Source organism: Dermochelys coriacea, chromosome 1 (genome assembly GCF_009764565.3).
Source record: "Dermochelys coriacea isolate rDerCor1 chromosome 1, rDerCor1.pri.v4, whole genome shotgun sequence".
NCBI lineage: Eukaryota > Metazoa > Chordata > Testudines > Dermochelyidae > Dermochelys > Dermochelys coriacea.
This window is the reverse complement of record NC_050068.2, coordinates 53641714-53665218: the sequence shown is the minus strand read 5'-3', so window position 1 is coordinate 53665218 and position 23505 is coordinate 53641714. Positions and strand designations below refer to the sequence as shown.

Here is a 23505-nt window from a genome sequence, read left to right as displayed (position 1 = left end):
TGGGAAGCTGGACCTGGCGGATGACAGCATCCCCATGGTTATATCCGAGTGCTGTACCCTCCATAACATTTGTGAAGGGAAGGGTGAACGATTCACTCAGGCATGGAACTCGAAGGTTCAACACCTGGAGGCTGGATTTGAACAGCCAGAGAGCAGGGCTATTAGAGGGGCCCAGAGTGGGGCTGCAAGGATTAGGGATGCCTTGAGGGAGAAATTTGAGGCTGAAAGCCACCCCTAATGTCTGGTGCCCTGCACGGGAGTGAAGTGCAGTGGTTCCAATGTTAGTAGGAATCTGTGTTTGCTACGCTGACTTGCCGTGCCTGTTTCTTTCCTGGGCTAAGGTATCTTTTACTTTATGCAGTAATAAAGAATATTTTCAAAGCCAAAAAATCCAGGTATTGAAAAGAAAATGCATTTATTGAAAAGAAACACAACTGCTTGGGAAACAGAAAGGGCAAGGGGGTGGGGTGGGGAACGGTACAATCACAGATTTGTGTATGTCCTGTTATCATACTCAACATTCCTGTCTGGAGTGCTGCACTTCAGGATGGCTATACTGCATGGTGATGGGGGTTGAGTGCAGTGGGTAAGGGTCATTGTTTTTAGGGCTGGGTGATGAAGCTACAGGTGTTGGAGGCAGCTGGTGGTGGTAAGAATCCGGATGTGGGGAAAGTGGGTTGGAGGTGACATGGGGGCACAAGGGAAAGAGTTTTAGGACAAGGGCTGCAGAGGGGGGCGGGCGCAGTAGTGCTCTGCCTGCATGGCTACGAGTGCCTGGATAGAGTCCACTTGTCACTCCATTGTGCTCATCAGCCGATCTGTGCTTTGTTGCCAGAGCACCGCGCTTTTGTGCCGGCGCTCCTCATTCTGCTGGCAGATCCTCCCTTCACTGTATGTCACTCCTGCACTTTTTGATTTTCATTACTTGAATGCTGCATTACTTCATGCAACATCTTCCTTGCTTCTACGTTGCCTCATTCTGATTCTTTGGAGTCTTTCGGACGATAACAACACGGACGGTTGAGATCTCACAGTTGCATCTGTAAGGGCAAAATGCAACACTTATCAGAGGCAGCATTGTTCACATCAGGCAGAGCAATGATTCCCCCATACTTAAGGGCAAGCACAGTCTACACCATAGCATAATTTGCCCATACCAAAGCAAGCACACAACCCACGGGAGCCCCAAAATAGTGAGTAAGCACAGGTTCAAGCATGATGGATTGTTTCATGGCTGTACTGTCCTCTGGGTTTGTGTGTCTTGGGGAGAGCCAACAGTGGCAGGGGGCCCCTATACTGAACACTGTCCCCACATTTTCCACAGGAGTTCGTCCTGGAAAATATCTCGCTGCTGAGGGTGACCTGGGAAGCAAGGGAGGGTCTTCTACAGCAATGCGGCTTCTGCCCTGGCCCATAAGCAGCTTGCCTGTGGGCAGCAATGGTCCCCCCACCCCTCACGGCGCAATGGTACGGACAAGTTAGCCTTATTGGGACAAGGACCACAGTGGCTCTCCTGAGAAACCTGCGCAAGCGCATTGCCCAAGTTCTGGATGAGACCTTTGAAGAGATCACTGACGCCGATTACCACGATGTGAGAGAGCACATCAACGCCCTATTCTGCATCTAGGCATGCATGCAGCCCTAACCAGCCTCGTCCCCAGAGCCCGCACCAAATAACTTCCTTCCCAAAATAAAAGCTGCTTACTGGGAACCTCCTCTGGTGTTTGTCCTTCCCCAAGCACCGACCGCCGTAACTGGCTACCTTCCTCCTGGCTTGAGAACAGCTCCTGGCTGCCTGCATCTAGGGATTCCGGGGTGTCTTCCTCTGCCTCAGCACCCTCATTCCTGCTTTGCTTCTCCTCCTGCCTTGTTGAACTGGGCTCTGAAGTGTCCATGGTGGTACTCGGAGTGGAGGTGGTGTCGCCCCAAAGTATCGCTTCCAGCTCTTTGTAGAAAAGGCAGGTCACAGGGGCAGCAACGGAGTGGCTGTTTGCCTCGCGGGCTTTGCAGTAGGCATTCCGCAGCTCCTTCACTTTAACCCTGCACTGCAGTGCGTCCCGGTCATGGCCCCTTTCCATCATGTACCTTGATATCTGCCCGCAGGTATTGTAATTCCTACGGCTGGAGCGCAGCTGGGACTGGACAGCTTCCTCCCCCCAACCACTGATGAGGTCCAGCACCTCGCCATTGCTCCATACTGGAGATCGCCTGGCGCGTGGAGGCATGGTCACCTGGAAAGATTCGCTGAGAGCACTCCACGTCTGGCTGAGCAAACAGGAAGGGGATTTTCAAAATTCCCAGAGAATTTAAAGGGCGGGTCTAACGGTTGGTCACCTTAAGGCAGGGCAGTAGAGTTCAAAGTGATTACCAGAGTGGCTAGAACAGGCATTGTGGGACACTTCTGGAGGCCTATCAGAGCGCACTAACAGACCAGGGTGTCCACACTGGTGTCACGGTGCTCCAGTGGGGGCGCACAAAACGTTATTTCACTTGCTGAGGTGGAGTACCAGGAGCGGACCAGCCGCGGAGTCAGAGCGCCCTATGTGCCCTGCCAGTGTGGACGGCTGTGAGCTAGTGCACCTGGGGCTCCTTTAATACGCTGTAACTCGCAAGTGTAGCTAAGCCCAAAGGAAAACAGCTGTTGGCCTCTGGAATTTTTAGCTCTGCAACCTGAGCCCCAAGAACCTGAGTCAGCTGACCCAGGCTCTGAGACTCATTGCCATGGGTTTTTTATCACAGTATAGACAGACCCTCTGAGAACCTTTCTCAGACCTGAAGAAGTACTCTGTGAAAGCTCGGAAGTGTTTGTCTTTTAACAAAAGAAGTTGGTCCTATAAAAAAATATTACCTTACCCACCTTGTCTCTCCATTATACTGTAACAAATCTATCATTTTGGTATATAGTGAGTTTATTTTATATGACTTATGCTTCCTTTGAGAGTTTAATGCATGCGTCTTCGCTGAGTTTAAAACTGCTTCCAACTGTGCAATATTTCATAGCCAGCAGAATAATGAATTCATATTACTTAAAAGTTTTATAATCCATGACAGCTTGTGTGACAATGGAATAGAAAAACACAACAAATCCTAAATTTCAGTCAACATGTAAGAAAAAGGGAATTTTATGATTTTTTATAGGTGATTGATAAATGTCTTGATATTTTTCATTCAATGCAATAACACATCTGAAGTCAAGTTTACAGAATTTCCAAATCAGAAAGTCTCTCTAGAATATTGAACAGAATGGCTGACCAACGGCAGATTATTTGCAATTAATTATTTCACATATATGCTACAAAGTAATATTTTCATATTACGGTTGCTTCAAAAATTATTCTTTTGCATGCAACCTAAAGCTTCAGCAACAGAGTAAGAGTAAAAATCAACAACGTCTAAAAACATACCTTGGAGCTCTGCTTCAGGTGGGCTGCCAATTCCATCCTTCCACAAGATGGCAGTGTCATACACAAAAGTCAGCCGAAGTTCAGACTGTAGGTCAAAATGCTGCCAGCCACCTACACCCACAGGAGAATGGAAAACATAGGAGACATACAAGGGGACTCGCAAGGTCACATAGGACTGCACTAGGTTGAGGACCTATAAAAACCAAAATCAGTTAGTTAGGTATGTGGTAATGAAATATAGTCCAGTACTGACAACACTAATGCATAAGCAAAAAATACAGAAGATATAGATTACGGTAAACATTTTGAATGAGATGAGTACTCTCTCTTCCAAATTATACATGATGAATAAAGCACTGAATTTCAATGGATTGCATGTGGACACAAGTCCTCTTAAGTGCCCTGTTTGTATTTGAAACAGGATATGAATTCTGACAATAAGGGACTAATTTTTGACCCGTCATTCTTGTTCAATCTTTGTAAATAGCCAATTAACAATGGCTGGATAGAGAACCAGTTGGGGACAGCTGATTAACAAAACAAAACAAATCTTTGCTTGTACATTTTATCCTTCTCCCTCAACTTTCACCTAGTGCTCATCTTCTGAGATGACAAATCCCGCAATAACCTCTGCATGGGAGGACCCTGCATTTGCATGGAACTCGTTGCAAGATTGAAGCCTCAGATTAAATTCTCTTAATGGCTGGAACGGTGGCTTCTTCTATGGGTAGATAGTGGGTGTCATACTGCATGCATTCCATAAATAAATACTAATAGTGCATTGAAGGATCAAGTTAGAATACTTTCAACTGAAAAGAATTAGAAAGTTAAATCTGATTTTAAAAAAGAGTATTTTTGGTTTATATCATATAAATACTAATACTCTCTTTAAATATTTTCAATCAGAAAAGGTATGTTTAATGAAGTAAAGAAGAACAAGGTTAGAACATCACAATCTATTATATACAATAGGTTATCTGACTTCTATGCCCTTTTTATTTTTTGAACAGCTTTTTTATATCTTTTTCATTTAATATTCATTTTTTGTGAAATAATATTGCAGTTACAGCCCTATTATTAGAGATAGGGCCATCGAGAGCCTGTAACTGAGGAACTTTTACAACACCATGGGTTGCATTGGAGGGGAAAGGGTAAGAGGGTAATGGAGAAGACGGAAATATTTCAATTTCAGTGAGGAGGGCACTTAACTGCCATTTGTGGCTTTTAATATCTCCCCCAGATTAATACCTTATAGGGTTTTAAAAGCGTTTTGCAAAACCTCTAGTGCGGGTTTAAAATTTTACAAGTTGTGTGAAATCCAAACCCTCTGTGATTCAGATCCATTTATTGGGTCTCTCTTACTCCTGTTTTATGTTTTCCTAACCCTGACAAAAAGTACAGTAATACATGAAACCACAAGTATAGCAATATTACTTTTTTGCAGCACTTCACATTATGAAGTAAGCAAGTACTTGGTTCCAGAAAATGTTGGCAGTTGTTAATGTGCTTCTACATGCAAAATCATTTAGCCTGTGCAATGTGCTGTCAAAAAAACCTCCTTCCTTTCATTTCATCTGCTTGTGGAGTCAACTTCTAACACACATTAACATTTAAACTCTACATCATCTGGAAACTTATGGAATGGAGAGTCTTTTCTTACTTTCTCCTGTTTTAAAAGATATTCTAGATCCTTTCAAACGTTTGTATTTAAAATCAGAGATAGAGTCAGCAAAAGATCACTTGAGTCATCCAGCTACAAGATTTATGAAAGCTCAATTAATACTTAGTCAGTTTCTATAATCTGGTCTGTAGAAACACTTGTCTCGCAGTTCAAGGTATAATTGGAAAATATTTTTATAAAGTGTCTGTTATTACTAGTACTTACCAATTGATCTTGAAATGTGTATTTATGATTCCTAAAGTGCTATGTAATAAAGTGGCCTCACAGCTAATATTAGGTGCTATTGTTACAGTCAGTTAAGATTAATGCTCCTTTGTTGGTTTTAAGTAATATGGCCAGGAACTTTTTTTCTGGATCAAGATAATAGCTTTCCTGTCTAGGTGTACTGAATGCCAAGAAGTTCTTAGACAAAAAATGTTGCTCCTTCAGTCAACTATGTATCACACAAATAGGGCCAAGTTCACCCTGAGATAACTCCATTGACTTCAATGGAATTACTTCGGGCACAGATTTGGCATGTTGTTCCAAAGCAATAAAATAGGATATTAACTTATGTTAAGACAAATGCAGGCTGTGATGCAGCTCCAGAGGAGATTTGATTTGCCTCTGATTCAGGAGCAATCCTGCACTCCTGGCACATAGTCAAGATTCAAACCCATTTGCTTCCATAACTAAACACATCTCTACCAGCTCAAATGGCCTTTTCTTGATCTTTACATATGAGTATTTGTTTTCCATCTGCATGTTCGTATAGCAAAAAACAAACCAACCAATCAAAGATCTTAAATTCAGTTTGTGTGTGATGAGGGGAGTGGGGAAAAAACCCCTAGCTAAAAGAGCTAACATGGTAAAAGGTTTGACATATATTCAATTATCTGTTGTAAAGAAAACAAGCATAGTGCAATGTTTTGCTTTTCTGTTACACCTTTTCCTGAGCTGTATGCACCAGACATTGTCAGATATTTATGCATAGTTTACATGAACTAATTAACGTAATCTGTAAGCAACAATTTAGACTTGCATTTCCACCTCCATTCTATAGGGCACATGTCTCTGTATTGGAGACATTTTTACTGGTGAAAATAAGTCTGCGGGTCCCTGCTGAGTGAAAGTCTACCCGAAAGACGGTTCCAGTGTCAGAAAGCACTGACAGCCCTTGCTCCCTAGGAGGGCCTGAAGCCTGCTGGTGCAGCATAGAAAGAATAAAAGGCCTGGCTGGGATCAGTGCATTAGGAGATGGGCTAATTCAGCACATCTCTTGATCATCCTCCCTGTATGGAACTTAAAAGCTATCCTCCCCTGAGAGAACCCATAAAGGAAAGCAGGGGATATCATTAGGGTTGCCAATCTTCTAATCACATAAAACTGACCACTCTTGCTCCACTCCCTTCCCCGAGACCCCACTCCTTCTCTGAGGCCCTGCCCCCTGCACACTCCATCCCCCCTCCCTACGTTGCTCACTCTCCCCCACCCTCACTTACTTTCACTGGACTGGGGCAGGGGGTTGGGTATGGGAGTAGCTGAGGACTCTGGCTGGGGGGTCTGGGGTGGGGCTGGGGATGAGTGGTTTGGGGTGCAGCAGAGGGCTCCGGGCTTGGGGGTTCAGAGTGTGGGAGGGGGTTCTGGGCCGGGGCAGGAGGTTGGGGTACAGGAGGAAGGGGTGAGGGCTCTGGAGTGGGGCCAGGGATGAGGGGCTTGGGGTGCAGGAGAGGGTTCCAGGCTTCAGGGCCGAGGGGTTTGGAGTGCAGGATGGAGTAGGGAGTGTGAGCTCCAACCGGGTGGTGCTGACCTGAGGTGGCTCCCAGAAACGGCCGGCATGTCCGACTCCTAAGCGGAGGGGCTAGGGGGCTCTGTGCACTGCCTGGGCCTGCAAGCACTGCCCCCGTAGCTCCCATTGGCTGTGGTTCTGGTGCTTGGGGCGGGGGCAGCGCGTGGAGCCTCCCTGGTCCCCCTTGCGCCTAGGAACTGGACATGCTGGCTGCTTCCAGAAGCTGCGCAGAGCTAGGGCAGCCAAGGAGACTGCCTTAGCCCCGGTGCGCTGCTGACTGGACTCTCAGCGGCCTGGTCAACAGTGCTAGGGTCCCTTTTCGACTGAGCATTCCGGTCAGAAACCGGATGCCTGGCAACCCTAGGTAATATTGCTGGGCATGTGTCAGAGAGAAAGAGAGAGAGAAAATATGCCTCTGCCAGAATAGCTGCCCTCTTGTGGGTTCAGTGATAGGGCTGACAATTGCACTCCCGATGGCCACCAAGATTAATCAAGTCCATTATCTATACTCAGATTCTACCACAAATGTTATTAAATAAGTTGCATCACTACACTATTTCTTAACAAACAAGCAGAACCCTGCCAGTGAAAATAACCATTTTAGCCCAGTAGACAGAAAAATAAAATAAAAAACATGTAGTTCATCTCTTCGATCAAACGAAATAAAGCTAAAATAAAATGGGCAAGCTTATTAAAAAGCTGCTGTGGAGACTGGAGAAGGGACTTTTTCCCTGCATTCCAAGTTGAGTTACCAGTGAACAGAAACCAAATGCTTCTGGTTCTAGTCTGGATAGAAAAAAAACAAGAAATCAACTAACCATTTCCATATAGTTTGAGAAACCCTATTTTTCCAGACCTACTTGGGATATGCCATTCAATTGAATACGGAAAACATTCCTTCCATTGTGATAGCTACATTTTTTAGCACTGCCCGCAGAGACTAATCAAAGTAGGCAGCTGTTCCTATTTTAACTTGATGTTATGAAAGCAGGAGGCTAACAGAGAGCTATAAAAGTAGAGTATCAGTTTAAGTGCTATGGAGATACAGAACAGGTGCATTACATATCTATGTATTCCATACTCAGTCGAACTTAGCAGTCGCATTATCAGAGTTTTAGTCATTAGCAATACAATAATTAAAATAATATCTAGAATAATTTCTCAGAATGTTGTATGACTTTTAACCTTATGATGCTGAAGTGGATATTCATAGTTCACTGTCACACTCAGAGCCAAGAGAGAGGGGGGCTGTGGGATCCAGGAAATTGTGTTTAATGCCCTGTAACCATGTCACGCCTGGAGAACATGAGAAGATAGAACAGAGAAGCTGCTCCAAGCAGTAGAAGAAATGCACTCTACCAATATCTGATAAAGCTGCAGATCAATAAATCACTCTAACAGCTGTTTATACAAGTATTTTCTGTGAGTGAAGCAAATCTTTTATGCCTGTCATCTGTGTGGGGAGTAGACTTACAAGCATCTCCTTTGCAATCGGAAATGTCAGAATGAGCCTGACATCTGTTTCTGAACATTGATGGTTCCCATGCCAGGATTACAAGAGGTAAAAAACAACCCCCACCCACACACACCATTTCTACAGTTTGTCTTTCCATTGGAGAACACTTTACTAGATACTCCAAATATGTTTCAGTGCCAGATCTGTCACTGCACAGATTAAATGAGAAACACACATCAGAAAGGACATTCTCTGTTTCAGGTCCATTTTAGGCACATTTTGCTCATAATTTCACGATTGTAACCCCACTGATTTTAACAAAACAGCCCTAGTATATGTGAGGGCAGAACCTGGCCCAGGAAAATGATCTGTTCAGTGGTTCTCAAAGCCTGTCCGCTGCTTGTTCAGAGAAAGCCCCTGGCGGGCCGGGATGGTTTGTTTACCTGCAGCGTCCGAAGGTTTGGCTGATCGCAGCTTCCACTGGCCACGGTTCACCACTCCAGGCCAATGGGGGCTGTGGGAAGGGCGGCCAGCACATTCTTTGGCCCGCGCTGCTTCCCACAGCCCCCATTGGCCTAGAGCAGCGAACCGCAGCCACTGGGAGCCGGGATTGGCCGAACCTGCAGACAAGGCAGGTAAACAAACCGGCCCGGCCCACCAGGGGCTTTCCCTGAACAAGCGGCGGACCGGCTTTGAGAGCCATTGTGTTACATGATCATTGGGATACTATCAGGGACAGCATGAGAGAGTGTGTCCTCATCACTAGGTGTTTATAGCATGAAAAATAGTTAGAGGCAAGCAGTAGTCCTTGAATCCTTTGTAATATATTTCTCAATGAAGCAGGATTTTCATGCTAACTATAATTTTGTCCTCCAAGTTGCCTGAACCTAGTTTTCATTGCATTTGTAGGATATATCTCTTCAATTTATCCATGCAAGCTTAACAATGTTATCAACCACTTATTTACACAATAACAGTTTGTTAAAGTGAAGGGTCAGCCCCAGGAAGGCAGATGGCCAGGTGAGTTAAAGGTACAATGCAAAGCAGGTTTGTTTAAAAGAATTTGAATGGAGAGGAGAATGGAACGCAGCCTTGACATGTCAGGCCTCTTGAAATGTTTAACTTTTTACTTTGTTGCACAGCTGGTGCCCATACATCTACAAAGTATTCACTTTATAAAATAGTTTTTCTTTTCATCCCTTACTGAATTCACTTATTTACAAAAACAGCTCGGGAGGTGGTGGAAGACATCTGTTATGGGACCTGACATGTTTAAGGAAAAATCATAAGTTGATTATGCTAGCTGAGCTTGAAAAACTGCCATGAAAATATATATTTCTTTTTATTTGCAATTTACACCGTCCAGCGAATTTATCAGGAAAACTAACTCGCAGCTCTGAGGTCCAATTTTGCTAAAGCTAGATCTAGTGAAGATGGAAAAACACTGGCTCTTTAGAGTAAAAATTCGTGAACTTCCATATACAACTCACAGTAGTAAAGTGTTAGCTTTTAAATGAATTTTTACATGGACCATCTAAACATCTTAGCCTACACCATCTGCACTAGAAATATGAGCTGAACAGACTGGAAGGGAAATCTTTTCAAACCCTGGCTAGAAGCAGCCTCTCTGTTGCAGAGTGAAATACAGCTGCTCGGCTGTATTCCATTACAGTAGCTTCAAGCTACCAATCTGTACATTCAAACATTTTAATGTATGTTCTTCATCTTGTTGTTTCTGGCAGAGACTTACTTTACTTGATATTGTTAATAAAATTTGTTTGAATGATAATTTTCTTGAGCCACCATGTCAAGCCTGTTAATGGACTGGAACAAGAGAAAGTAGCTTCCACAAATAAGCACATGACCAGAACCACAAATTGTCTGGCTCTAGAATGTAATTACAACAGGAGGAAATAAGATCAAATGATACTCTATCAAACAAGTCCAGGCTGACTTTTTTCCTCTATATAAATTAAATATGAAAAGGGACACCAACTTTTCTTAGGTTCCCCCCCCCCCACCCATTTTTTAACTTCCTTTCAAAAATAATACTTTGCACTTCTTTAGCACCTTTCATCTGAGGATCGCAAAGCTCTTCAGAGTCATTAATTCATTAAGCTTCACAACATCGCTGTGCAGTATTTAAGGAATGTATAGGGGTCATAACCCAGCCTATATCTATGGCTTGAATTTTTCAAGTATCTCAGATCTATTATTTTAAGAGCTTTATATACTGCAAGTTTATATACTTTATATATCTTGAATTTCAAACTTTGGCTTACTGGACTGTGGAGTGTTGGCACAATGAAAACTGTTGCTAACCATAAGGGCTGACCTCAGCTTTAGCCAGAACACAGTTCTAATCTAGACTAACTGGTGTAGTGCCAGGAGATCAGGGTGCACATTTTCAGATGTAGGTTCCTAAAGTTAGGTAGCTACATCCACATTTAGACACTTAAATAAAAGTGGGTTGATTTATAAGAAGGGATGAGCACATGCAATTCCCACAACCATTAGTTGTGGACTTGTGGGTGCTCATCCCCTCTGAAAATCACTATGAAGTACTTTGTGTTTCTCTGCTTCAAGAATGCCTGGGAAGAACCTTATCTAGCCCCTCTTCCCTGACATTATGGTACAGATTGAAGGAGGCTGTGCTCGTATCCTCACACAGGGTTTGCTCGCACTCTGAGGTAGTCCTGGGAGAGAATGCTCCGTCGCAGACAGAGAGTCCCAAAAGAAATGCTTTATGTAGGCAGTAGCCACCCATCTGCACAGTGTCTGTGGCTGCTGCACCTCCTGCCCCAGACTGCTTGGAGTGTTGCAATGAAACCAAACAAGTCACTGGTCCATTGATATCATTTCCCCCAGCATGCACCCAAGCTTCTCCCAATCCCTGCCATGGGTGGAGTTACCATGAAACAAAGCCCCATGGCATGAAGGGAGTTGCAGACCCCTTCCAGGAAGTCTATCCATCCTCCTCAGCACTACTTTTTCGGCACATGGGCCAGGTGGGGTGAAGAACCAAGACTTGGCCTTAAAGACACAAACCCAATGAAATCTTCACACTGACTGGCAATTCATCTGCCAACCTGCTCACCTTGCACAAACAGAAAACAAGACCCATCAGGAGTAGTGGGTAATATAATATACCTCTACCCCGATATAACGCTGTCCTCGGAAGCCAAAAAATCTTACCGCGTTATAGGTGAAACAGCGTTATATCAAACTTGTTTTGATCCACCGGAGCGTGCAGCCCCGCCCCCCTGGAGTGCTGCTTTACTGCATTATATTCGAATTCGTGTTATATAGAGTCGCATTGTATCGGGGTAGAGGTGTATCGCTAAAAGCATTTTTTGTCATTTCCTTATGTATTACATTCTGCATTGTGGAACACAGGCTTCCTTGGCGTGCTGAACCAAGAGCATGGTGAAAACTGCAGTTGCCAATTTTCATCCCACATAAGAGGATTATTAATTGTTAGCTGAAGGGGAAAAAAGCAACAATGGTGACAACTGCTGAGATAAGGTACTGACTGACTAGCCTCTCAGCGAGGGGGGGGGGTCATGTGAAGACAAAGACCAAACTCAGAGAAGAATTAAAAATGAAGAAGGCAGTGAAGCACGTTATGATGGGAGAGGGGGCAACGTTTCACTGCTAGAACCAATTCAGTCTGATATTTCACTTACAGCATTGTGATCTTTTAACCACATCCTGCGAGGCACTGAGCAATGACTTCACCGCTGCTTGATGCCTCTCAAGATTCCCCTGCCACACAAGTTTTTAAATATAATGATTCTTACCTACAGTACAAAATGCTCCCTGAGTTTGAAGCAAGTGCCATGTTTTATCCTGCACTAGAATATGTAATTTCTTTTAATACTCTAAAAATATTCATTAAAATGAGTAGCAACATTGTCCCTTATTTTTTTCAGTTATGTTTATATGTGAAAAGCATCTTATCTTCCACCAATCTAGCCTATCTATCTGGTCTCATCTCTGTAGTATTTACAAATATTTTAAAATAGAAATAATTACTAAAGAATAATCTGTCTTCCTTCCCAGGTGGTGGGAGAAATAGCTTGATTAGGTTACAGGGATTTCTCTGTGCTTGTTTGTGTGTTAAGGATTGTGTTGTGTGTGAGAGAGAAGAAATGAATGTGTGGTTTTAGTGAGTTTGTTGTATGTCTGTGTGAGAGCTCAGAGACTGCGGGAAAGCAGAGCTGAAGACATGAGTTAGTATTTAGCTCTGAAAGCGGTGGGGTCTGTAATCATTCTTATCTTCTGGGAACAAATTCTGCAGCCTAGCTCCAGCTGTTGTGCAAGTTTTGCATCCCATACATACTAGCCTCCCCCTTCTTGCTGATAGTTTCAGGGTTCTAGTGGAATGTACCTCTTGGAGGTTCTGGTTGCAAAGGAAAAAGGGAACTCATAGGCCAATCCATGGAGGTCTCTGAATATTAGAACAGAGACTTGGAACTGGACTCTGTACTAAATGAAGATTCAGGCAGAGAATGGAGTGCTGGGATGATGATCCTCCAACTCTTGTGTGGCTAAGTACATCGGCTGCTGCATTTTGCATTAGCTGCATATTTTACAGAGTATGTGGCATTATCCTAGATAGCAGTTACAATGAAGGGAAGGATGGTGCAGTGGTTATGGTGTTGTGGTTTTGGTCCTGTTCTCAGCCTCTGAGAATATTCCAAGGTATGACCTTCTCTGTGAAATAAAAAGATAACTCCTCACAGCCAGTGGTGCTCTATTCTGGGGTTGAGTGGAGGCAGTCTGGGCTTATGAAGCAATTTATTGTACAGAAAAGTTTTGGGATGTGACTTTGATGTCACAATGGCAGAAGAAACACAGGCCCCCTTTGCCTCCTTCACAATATTGATATAGACTTGACGGAAACCTAATTCCCCGGCTTTAACTCCATTTCCAGGGCTCCACATGACAACCACCATATGACATGTAAAACTGGTGGAGTCTCTCTTTCCTTCTTGCCTGAGGGGTTTTTCTGTTCAGTGATATGAAGCACGGTCTCCTCTGTGGGCTATCGACACTCACAACTCCTGCTGCTACAGGGAGAAAGAGACTAGCACTGACAGCTAAAGCCAAGCCTCCCACATGGCAGCACAGAAAATTGCCATCAGCATATGGGGTCAGCCTCAACGCCTTCCTCTTTAATATTGCTTGAAAGGGATTGTATTTTGTATACATCTAAATATCACAGTACTTCAATCTTTACTGGAAATGGGCTAACAATCACTTGATTAAAAACAAACTTTTCAGAAGGGCTTCAGTCCAAAGTAAGACTGGAATGGGATATCGTCACTACACATTCAAATGTAAAAAATGTAAATGTATTGGATGAAAACCTGGCTACGCTGAAGCCAATGGGAGTTTTGCCATTAGCTTCAATGGGGCCAGGATTTCACCCATTATGTTTGCTGGTATTTAGTGGCTATTGATAGTGTTATGAAATAATCAGGTTCAGGACAGGTCTATGGATGGTTAATGAAAGAAAAGGCTTTTATTCTTAACTAAATGCAATTCTTAAGCGATTTAGTCTTAGAGCACATGTAAATCACAGGGCAAATGACTGAACTGCATTCGTTTATTTTGAGACCACTATACAGATAAGAAGTTAACATTTGGTACCTGTCCATCTGTCCCAATGGTGCCTCCACAATCAGTTAGGAGCTCAGACATGTCATAATAGCTGACAAACTCCCATAAACAGGCCTCCAGGTTCAAATTTCGGTAGAAGCGTAAAGTACCGGGGCCCCTGATTGATGCACTGTGTTGGTAGGGAATGGTCTCTCCAATCACATCTGGATTTTTGGTAGCATCAGTCAAGAAACCATGGTGAGTCTTCACTTCTGTGTAATCCAACAGGTTGGAGCATTTATGATTTCCCACCCTAGTTCCATCATGGCTGAGGGTTAGCTCAAAGTTGGACAGCTCTCTCGTGGAGATAACAGGTAACATGCCTAGAAAACATAAGGGTAACTGGTGGCACCGTAACTACATTTTAACATTCAGTTCTGCCAAAATTTGCTAGTTACCAAACACAACATTTTAGGTATATTAGACTGTGCTTTGAACATACAGGAGAACCCCACTAATCAATGCACTTTAAAATGTAAACAAAAATGATGTTCTGTGTAGCAGAATGTTGGAAAAGAATGACATCTTTGTAATATGAGACGTTGGGTAAAATCAGGTGCCTAAGTCACTTTTTAGAATGGGAGTTTGGCTCCTAAAACAGCTAGATGCTTTTCAAATTTTATGGGAGGTCTCATTATAAGATGTCGTTCCAGATAAATTATGTTATAATGCATTCATTGCACATTATTAAGATTCATCATAAAATAATTAAAACTGAGCTATAGCTGTTAAGATAAAAGCATAAAGTGCATTATGTGATACAGTTTTCTTGCTTTTTAAATTGTTTGTTTACTTATTGGCTAATTAACTGATTTCCTAATCATCCCAGCAAATCAGTTTCTACTGTATCCCTCACCATTCATTAAAATGCTTTAAAAACATTCATTAAAGTCTCCTAAAACCTCTGTGAAATTGGTAAACATGATTATACTCAGCTTGCAAATGGATAAACTGAGGTCTATCTAGGGTAAGTAACTTGTCCAAGGTTGACAGAAAGACTGGGAAAATAATGCTAGCTGTCTGCTCGAACCACTTTACACTCAAGCTAAAATTTAAAAACTAGTTCACCTATGGCTATTGCCAGAATGTTTAGATGCCCATTCTACTAGAGTGACACTTCCATGTAACAAACAACTTCTCAGCTCAAATCAACCTCTGTTTTCTGAAAGGCATTCAATAAGCAGTACATAGGCATCCAGGAGATTTCATTCCCCCCCCGCATAACACTTAATATTCGACAGGATAAATTCATCCCTAGTGTAACTTCATCAACTTCAAAGGAGTTATATTAAGCATAGATTAGTCCAAATTTGTGTAAACTGAAAATAATTTAGAACCATTTAATTTGCACATCGAAGAACATGAGGAAAAGAGAACATCTTGTCAGAAACTGTGATGGAGATGGTCAGGCCTAGTGGTTGGAGCCATGGCAGTTGGATTTAGTGCTCAGAGCCAGGTGGGTGAGAGCTGGAATCAGCAGTCCACCAGGGGGTTGGAACGAGGCCAGAGTGAGAGCAAAGCTGCAGCAGGTCTAGGAAAAGAGCTTGAGCAGGCTAAGGCTTGTGGAGTCTACTTCAGGGATGACTCATCACCTTACATTACCCTCACCCCCGCCCTGGGTGCTTAGACCCCGCTTGTCGGGGTGTAATTGATGGAATTCACAAAGGAGGTCAGGTGCATGTATGTTGCTGGCTGGTTTCCATGAACGGTTCGCTGGGCCACATCCTTCCAAATCTATGAGATACATCAGTCATCCTCAGAGGAGGTTGGAGTCCAGGGTCTGCCTCACCACGTTCTTCCTGCCCCTGAACCATGATGGGGAGTGGAGGTGGTTGTGTGCATCCAGGAAAGGAGTTGTCCACATATGTCTTTAACAAGGAAGCATGGAATACTGGATGTATCTTCATGGTACACAATAGCTGGAGCCTGAAGTCCATGGGGTTAATTTGTTGCATGATCTAGAACGGACCAAGGTAATGGTAGTCTAGTTTCCTTGAGGGTTGGGAGGTGCCCAAGTGTTGAGTTGAGATACATCCTCTGTCTCTGACTGACATGAAGGTCCTCCTTAGCTGAGTTTAAGTATGATTTTAATTCCTCTTTAATGTGGTAGAGGTGTTGAACCAAATCAAAAGCCATGGAGACATGGAAGGCCTGCAGTACAGACTGATGAAATTGGAGGTGGAAGCCATAATTGGCATAGAAGGGTCTTTGGCATGTTTATCTGTGATTGGAGTTACTGTAAGCAAATTCGGCAAAAGGCAAGAACTGGAATCAGTCATCTTGCTGGTAGTTGATGAAGCAACAAAATTATTGTTCTAGAATTTGGCTTATCTTTTCTGTTTGTCCGTCCATCTGAGAGTGGTAGGCTGAGGAAACGTGTAGGGTGACTTCCAGGAGTTTGAACAATTCTCTCAAAAGTGGGAGAAAAATTGTGGCCCATGACTAGGAATAATGTCTGTTGGTGACCCATGGAGCTTGAAGAGGTAGTCAAAAATTAAGTGAGCTGTCATTTCTGCAGTGGGAAACTTTTGACAAGGCACAAAGTGCACCATTTGAGTAAGAAGGTCGACAATGACCAGTATAGCTACACAGCCCTGAGAAGTGGCGACATCAGTGATGATGTCCATTGAGATAAGATGCTCGTAGTTGGGTGGGGTTGGAAGCAGGATGAGGGCACCTAGCGGTTTGGTATGGGGGGGTGGTCTTCGTCCAGCTTCACAACTCACTGGAAGCAATGTAAACTTGATGGAGAATAGTTTGGGCTACCAACTTTCAGCTTTGCTGTCTACCTATACGTGAAGTAGCCTGCCAGAGTGGAATCATGGCATAGCTGGAGCATTGGGAGACAAGGTGGTCCTTCAGGAACATAAATGCGATCCTTGTACCAGAGTACCTTGTTTGTGACAGAGAAGTTTGGGTCAGAATTGGCTGACATCCATGTCACCACAAGCACATCACTGGGCATAAGGATTTTACAAGGGCCAAAACACTGATGTTGGCCAGTATGTTTACAAAATGGCAAGGCTTCAATAAAGGGGAGAATTGAGATTTATCACCCTTACCTAGGTACTCCCCCTTTTGGGATAATGCATTGGCTCTCTTATTTCAGGTTCCGGGCTCGCAGACCAGGGTGAAGTTGAATCTAAAAAAGAAGAGGGATCTATGTATCTGATGCTGGTTCAGGGCTGTGGCAGTTCGGAGATGTTCCAGATTTTTATGATTTGTGAAAACCTGGACTGGAAAGCCTGCACCTTCTATGGTGATGACACTCCTGAAATGCAGCCTTGATGACCAGTATTTCCTTATCATAGATTTCTTAATTTTGTTCCTTGAGTATCAATTTCATAGAAAAGAAGGCACAAGGGTGGAGGTCATTTGGGGGCCCATGTTGCTGAGATATCGTTTCCCTGATCATGTAATTGGAGGCATCTGTTTTGATTAAAAAAGGTTTAGATGGGAACATCACTTGCGAGAATCCATGGATGAATCATCTATAAAAAGTGGTGAACCTTAGGAAGTACTGGATATAATGGATGCTTTTGGGTGTTGCCCAGGTCAAAACTGCAGAGATTTTTTTGGGGTCCATACTTATTCTGTTGGGAGAGATGGTATAACCCAATAAATTCACAGAGGTGTGATCAAATTTACATTTGTCAGGCTTCCCATACAGACTTAGTTTGAAGATGTTCAAGTAGTAACCAGACACACTGGTCATGCAAGGTTTGGTTCTCTGAAAAAATAAGCAAAAAGAAAAAGAGTACTTGTGGCACTTTAGAGACTAACAAATTTATTTGAGCATAAGCTTTCGTGAGCTACAGCTCACTTCATCGGATGCATTCGGTGGAAAATACAGTATGGAGATTTATATACACACACACACAGAGAACATGAAACAATGGGTTTTATCATACACACTGTAAGGAGAGTGATCACTTAAGATGAGCCATCACCAGCGGGGGGGGGGGGGGAGGAAAACCTTTCATGGTGACAAGCAAGGTGGGCCATTTCTAGCAGTTAACAAGACAATCTGAGGAACAGTGGGGGGTGGGGTGGGGGGAGAAATAACATTGGGAAATAGTTTTACTTTGTGTAATTTACTTGCGCTACATTGATGACATCTTCATCATCTGGACCCATGGAAAAGAAGCCCTTGAGGAATTCCACCATGATTTCAACAATTTCCATCCCACCATCAACCTCAGCCTAGACCAGTCCACACAAGAGATCCACTTCCTGGACACTACGGCGCTAATAAGCGATGGTCACATAAACACCACCCTATATCAGAAACCTACTGACTGCTATTCCTACCTACATGCCTCTAGCTTTCATCCAGATCACATCACACGATCCATTGTCTACAGCCAAGCTCTACGATATAACCACATTTGCTCCAACCCCTCAGACAGAGACAAACACCTACAAGATCTCTATCATGCATTCTTACAACTACAATACCCACCTGCTGAAGTGAAGAAACAGATTGACAGAGCCAGAAGAGTACCCAGAAGTCACCTACTACAGGACAGGCCCAACAAAGAAAATAACAGAACGCCACTAGCCATCACCTTCAGCCCCCAACTAAAACCTCTCCAATGCATCATCAAGGATCTACAACCTATCCTGAAGGACGACCCATCACCCTCACAGATCTTGGGAGACAGGCCAGTCCTTGCTTACAGACAGCGCCCCAACCTGAAGCAAATACTCACCAGCAACCACACAACAGAACCACTAACCCAGGAACCTATCCTTGCAACAAAGCCCGTTGCCAACTCTGTCCACATATCTATTCAGGGGACACCATCATAGGGCCTAATCACATCAGCCACACTATCAGAGGCTCCTTCACCTGCGCATCTACCAATGTGATATATGCCATCATGTGCCAGCAATGCCCCTCTGCCATGTACATTGGTCAAACTGGACAGTCTCTACGTAAAAGAATAAATGGACACAAATCAGACGTCAAGAATTGTAACATTCAAAAACCAGTCGGAGAACACTTCAATCTCTCCGATCACTCGATTACAGACCTGAGAGTGGCTATCCTTCAACAAAAAAACTTCAAAAACAGACTCCAACGAGAGACTGCTGAATTGGAATTAATTTGCAAACTGGATACAATTAACTTAGGCTTGAATAGAGACTGGGAGTGGATGGGTCATTACACAAAGTAAAACTATTTCCCCATGTTATTTCTCCCCCCGACCCCATTCCCCACTGTTCCTCAGACGTTCTTGTTAACTGCTGGAAATGGCCCACCTTGCTTGTCACCATGAAAGGTTTTCCTCCCCCTCACCCTCCCGCTGGTGATGGCTCATCTTAAGTGATCACTCTCCTTACAGTGTGTATGATAAAACCCATTGTTTCATGTTCTCTGTGTGTGTGTATATAAATCTCCCCACTGTATTTTCCACCGAATGCATCCGATGAAGTGAGCTGTAGCTCATGAAAGCTTATGCTCAAATAAATTTGTTAGTCTCTAAGGTGCCACAAGTACTCATTTTCTTTTTGCGAATACAGACTAACACGGCTGCTACTCTGAAACCTGAAAAAATAAGAACGTTACCTAGGTAGAGAATGATCAACTGGTCTAGAATATTCCAGCCCCAGATATCATTAACCAAGTGCTGGAATGTGGCAGTGGCATTACAGAGACCAAAAGGCATGACAAGTTACTCAAAATGTCCATACTGAGTTAGAAAAGCTGTTTTCCATTCATTGCCCTCTCAGATGCGGACCAGGTTATAGATGTAGTGTAGGTCAAGTTTAGTAAATATTTTAGCTGAGCTGATCCTATCCAGTAGTTCACTGATCAATGGCAAGGGATATTTTATTTTTGATAGTAATACTGTTCAGTGCTTAATAGTCTATGCAGAGGTACAGGATGCCTTCCCTTTTTTTAACAAACAAGATTGCGGCTCCGACAGGAGATGTTAAGGGACTGATAAAATTTTTTGATAGATTTTCATTGAAGTACTCCCATTGGGCCCTGAGTTCAAAGGGTAAATTCACCCAAAGCAGATTTTGGCCCCCGGCTAGCAATCTTAAGGGGCAGTAGCAGGGCTTATGTCGGTGCAGAGCAGCAGTATTTCTTTTTTCAAATACATCCTCAAAGTGTATTTTGTGGGAATTGGTAAGTTATCCTTACTTGGAGCCTGCTGTGTGCAAAAAATGGAGGCTTTCCACAGATTATGTCTAATGTCATTGAAACTAGGTTGGACTAGGCACTGATGCTGACAATAATCAGACTCAAACTGAACGTTGTGTGCTCTCCAGGAAATGCCTGGATTGTGAAGGGAGAGTCAGGGGATACCAGGCATGATTGGGAAGTGCACTGAATCAATCAGGTTAAACTGCATGGTTTCCTGCTGGTTTGAATTACAGTTCAGAGGGGTTCAGTCTGACAGACCACTGCGCCCGAGGACAGCAAGCTGCCATCAATTGCCTCCACCAAGGTCGGGGCGAGTTTCCTTTGCACCGGTAGGGGATTTTTTTTAGCTACCCAGTGTCCATGAAATTGCCAGAACCTCTGGAGTGTATCAGCATAAGCTGAATGCAGCTCGCTTCAGGTGTACAGAGGGCCCAAAGTCAGAGCGTCATCTGAAGGTGGGACTGGCCATTGTCCACGATGGTTAGGATACACATAGGTAGCAGAGGGAGTCTGGCCAGGGAACCCGACCCTGTTGTTTCATCTGGCTGTGTCTCTTCTAATGAGGCTGAATTTGCTCTTTTTCTCAGACTAGCCATAGAACAGTACTTGAGGGGACACCTGGTGGCAAAGTGGCCTCGTTCCCCATGGTACAGGCAGAGGCCACTCAGACAACGATATTCCTTATTTTGATCTGAAAGGCACCTTCATGTCATGTCTACCTGCATGGGTTTGGGTCTGACGACTGCCTGGGGGTGTGTGTGGCAGGAATAGGTCTGGGCTAGGCAGTGGCCAAGCATGCACCTTCCTTCTTTTCTGGCATTACTTGAACAGTTGGTTGTCAATTTGGATACACAACTCAATGATGGAGAGCAATGACAAGTGGGGATCTACCTGGGCCAGTTCATCTTTAATCTCATCATTAGGCCTAGACAGAAAAGGTCAATCTGCACTGCTTTGTTCCAGGCCATGTCAGTTACCAGGTGATGGAATTGGGTGGTGCAGGCTGCAACAGAACAGGGATCTTGTTTGAGTGACTGCAGGGCAACTTCGATGTAATGGGCATGATCTGGGTCATCGAACATAAGTGAAAAGACACAAATGAATTCATCGAAGTCCTGCTCCAGGAGTGGTGATGCCTAATCCAGTGCTTCCTGTCAATAAGCTGCTGACGACACCTATCTTGGTTTGTTTTTTCATCTACATTGCTAGGTGTAACAGGAACTGTAGGCAATACTGATTGCAAACTCCCCCCAAAAAATTTTTTGATGGCTCCCATCAAATCTCTCTGGAAGCAGGATCTTTGGACCTAGATCTTGGGCTGTCATGGCTGATGGTGTTAGGGGGGCCTAGGACTGCTGGGACATGCAAGCACAGGAAGGCATTTTCCAATTGTAGCTGGGCCACTCAGTTCTCGAGATCTTGAACTAGTTCTGTCATCTCAGTGGCAGAGGAGCCTAGAGATTTCATTTCTATTGTAGAGAGCACCTGCCGGCATAGGAGATCCATCTTGTTCATTGAGCCCAAGAGAGGTCAGTCTGCTCTAACTGTCAGAAACCACAATGAACAGGGTTGGGCCTAGTGATCGGAGCAGTGGCAGTTAAGCCCACTAGTCAGAGACAGGGAATCAAGATCCAGAATAAGGAGTCCAGTGTCGGGTTGGAATAAGGCCGAAGTGAGAGCAAGGCTTGAGCAGCACTAGGAACAGGGCTGGAGCAAAAGCAGGCTAAAGTTTGTGGAGTCTGTTGCCATCATCAGGCAGGGAAAGGTTCCAAGCCCTGGAGTGCCACTGAGCAGAATGAGCTGCTGTTCCTCCTATAAGGCTTATATATCTGCTCTGAGAGTCACAGACCAGTTTCTGGATTGTGGATTGGCTAAAGCCTAGCACAGGAGTGACTCTTCAGTCCATGTGGTTTAATCAGGATGTAATTCAGGGTGACTCATCTCCTTACACATATATCACTATGACATATTGTACTACTGCAGGTTCAAATTACACATTCATGGCATTTCTCCACTGTTACAAACACTACAAGATTACACTGTGCTTTTGGCTACTAAGACAATTGCTAAAATAAAATGAAGATGATGTGCACTCTGACCTATAGATGAAATTTTTACATACCATCAATATGAGGCATTGTGATGGTCAGTTTGATGAGATTAGCATAGTCTGGATCTTCCGGGCCAGTGTAGCGCAGCTTGGCAGAGAATGGCTCTGCCCCAACCACACCTGGCACCCGGGGCTGGCAAAGACCTAATGGAAAAGGGAAAAGCAACTTCACTTTGTGTCCAGAAGAAAGAACATTTTACTCTGCTTTGTACTAATCTTAAGTTTCTTTTTCACTGTACATACTTTAAAAACTAGACAATTTTTTTGGAATGACAAGCTGCCTGTTAGGAGAATCCAGCATTAACCATATCTTTGAACAGGAATTGTTACCACAGAGGGTTTAAGTGGAAATCAGAACTATTTGCCCAAAGTGGATCAAATTTTCAAAACTAGGTGCCTAAATTGAGCATACTCATACTCTAAGTATATATTTGTATGCATAACAGGCTTGCAGAGCAAGACACTGTATACAAAAACACACAGGTACCTATTGTGCAGAAATGACTGTCTGTTTGCACATGGGACCGTGCTAAATGTGGGGCTATTTCAGTGGTCATTTTTTGAAAGTTTGGTCCATGCATGCATGGGCACGTTAAAAAAAAAGTTCAAAATCCTCTTCAGAATGTAGTTTGGCTGCATGGTTAATTTCACTATTTTGAAACAAGATTTTACTTTTATTTTTAAACGTTTTCCTCATGTTGTACCTGGATTATATCTCTAGAGCAGAGCAAATTGGAAAACAACAGAGGTGAATTGTTTACATTCAAATGATTTCTGCAACCATATTGTTGAGGAGGACTTAAGTTTAAACAAGCTTACTTAAGATTATATTTATGCATATTGAACTGTTTATAAATTAAGAAAACAGTAACTCAAATGTCTACTTGTAAACCTACAGTTAGTTTTCCTCATCATTCAGTCCGTGAAGGATTTACATTTGTAATTCAAAATGTTGACTTACGGGATGTCTACACTGCACACTAAGCCCATCCAGTCTCTGACTCAGGTTTCAGTGCAGCTCCCCCTTCCTTTCATATACCAATAAGTCTGACTCCGGTCAGCAAGCATTCAAGATCCAGGTCCTAGGACCCTGCTAGAAGGGGTGGGTCAGAGCCCAAGTTCTCCTGTGACTTGGGTCCAGGCCCTGTCATTCTGCAGTGTGGATGCAGCTCAAGCTGCAGACTTGAGTCAGAAGATCTGCATAGTACAGTATGGATGCATGACCCCGACTGTGAGACCTGGGTCCAGCAATTGTAAGCCCAGGT

The 23505-nt window shown here is 43.6% G+C and overlaps 1 protein-coding gene across 1 annotated transcript in view; it reads right to left on the bottom strand.

Annotated features, from left to right (window-relative positions):
• The window catches only part of FREM2 (FRAS1 related extracellular matrix 2), a 212164-nt gene that overhangs the window by 16995 nt on the left and 171664 nt on the right, over positions 1 to 23505 (bottom strand). Inside the window, exons 15-17 of the mRNA XM_038386548.2 lie at positions 22253 to 22384; positions 13965 to 14296; positions 3405 to 3597 (exon numbers count right to left, since the gene is read on the bottom strand). Of these exons, the coding sequence (XP_038242476.1) occupies positions 3405 to 3597; positions 13965 to 14296; positions 22253 to 22384 (657 nt within the window). The remainder of the gene's footprint in view (positions 1 to 3404; positions 3598 to 13964; positions 14297 to 22252; positions 22385 to 23505) is intronic.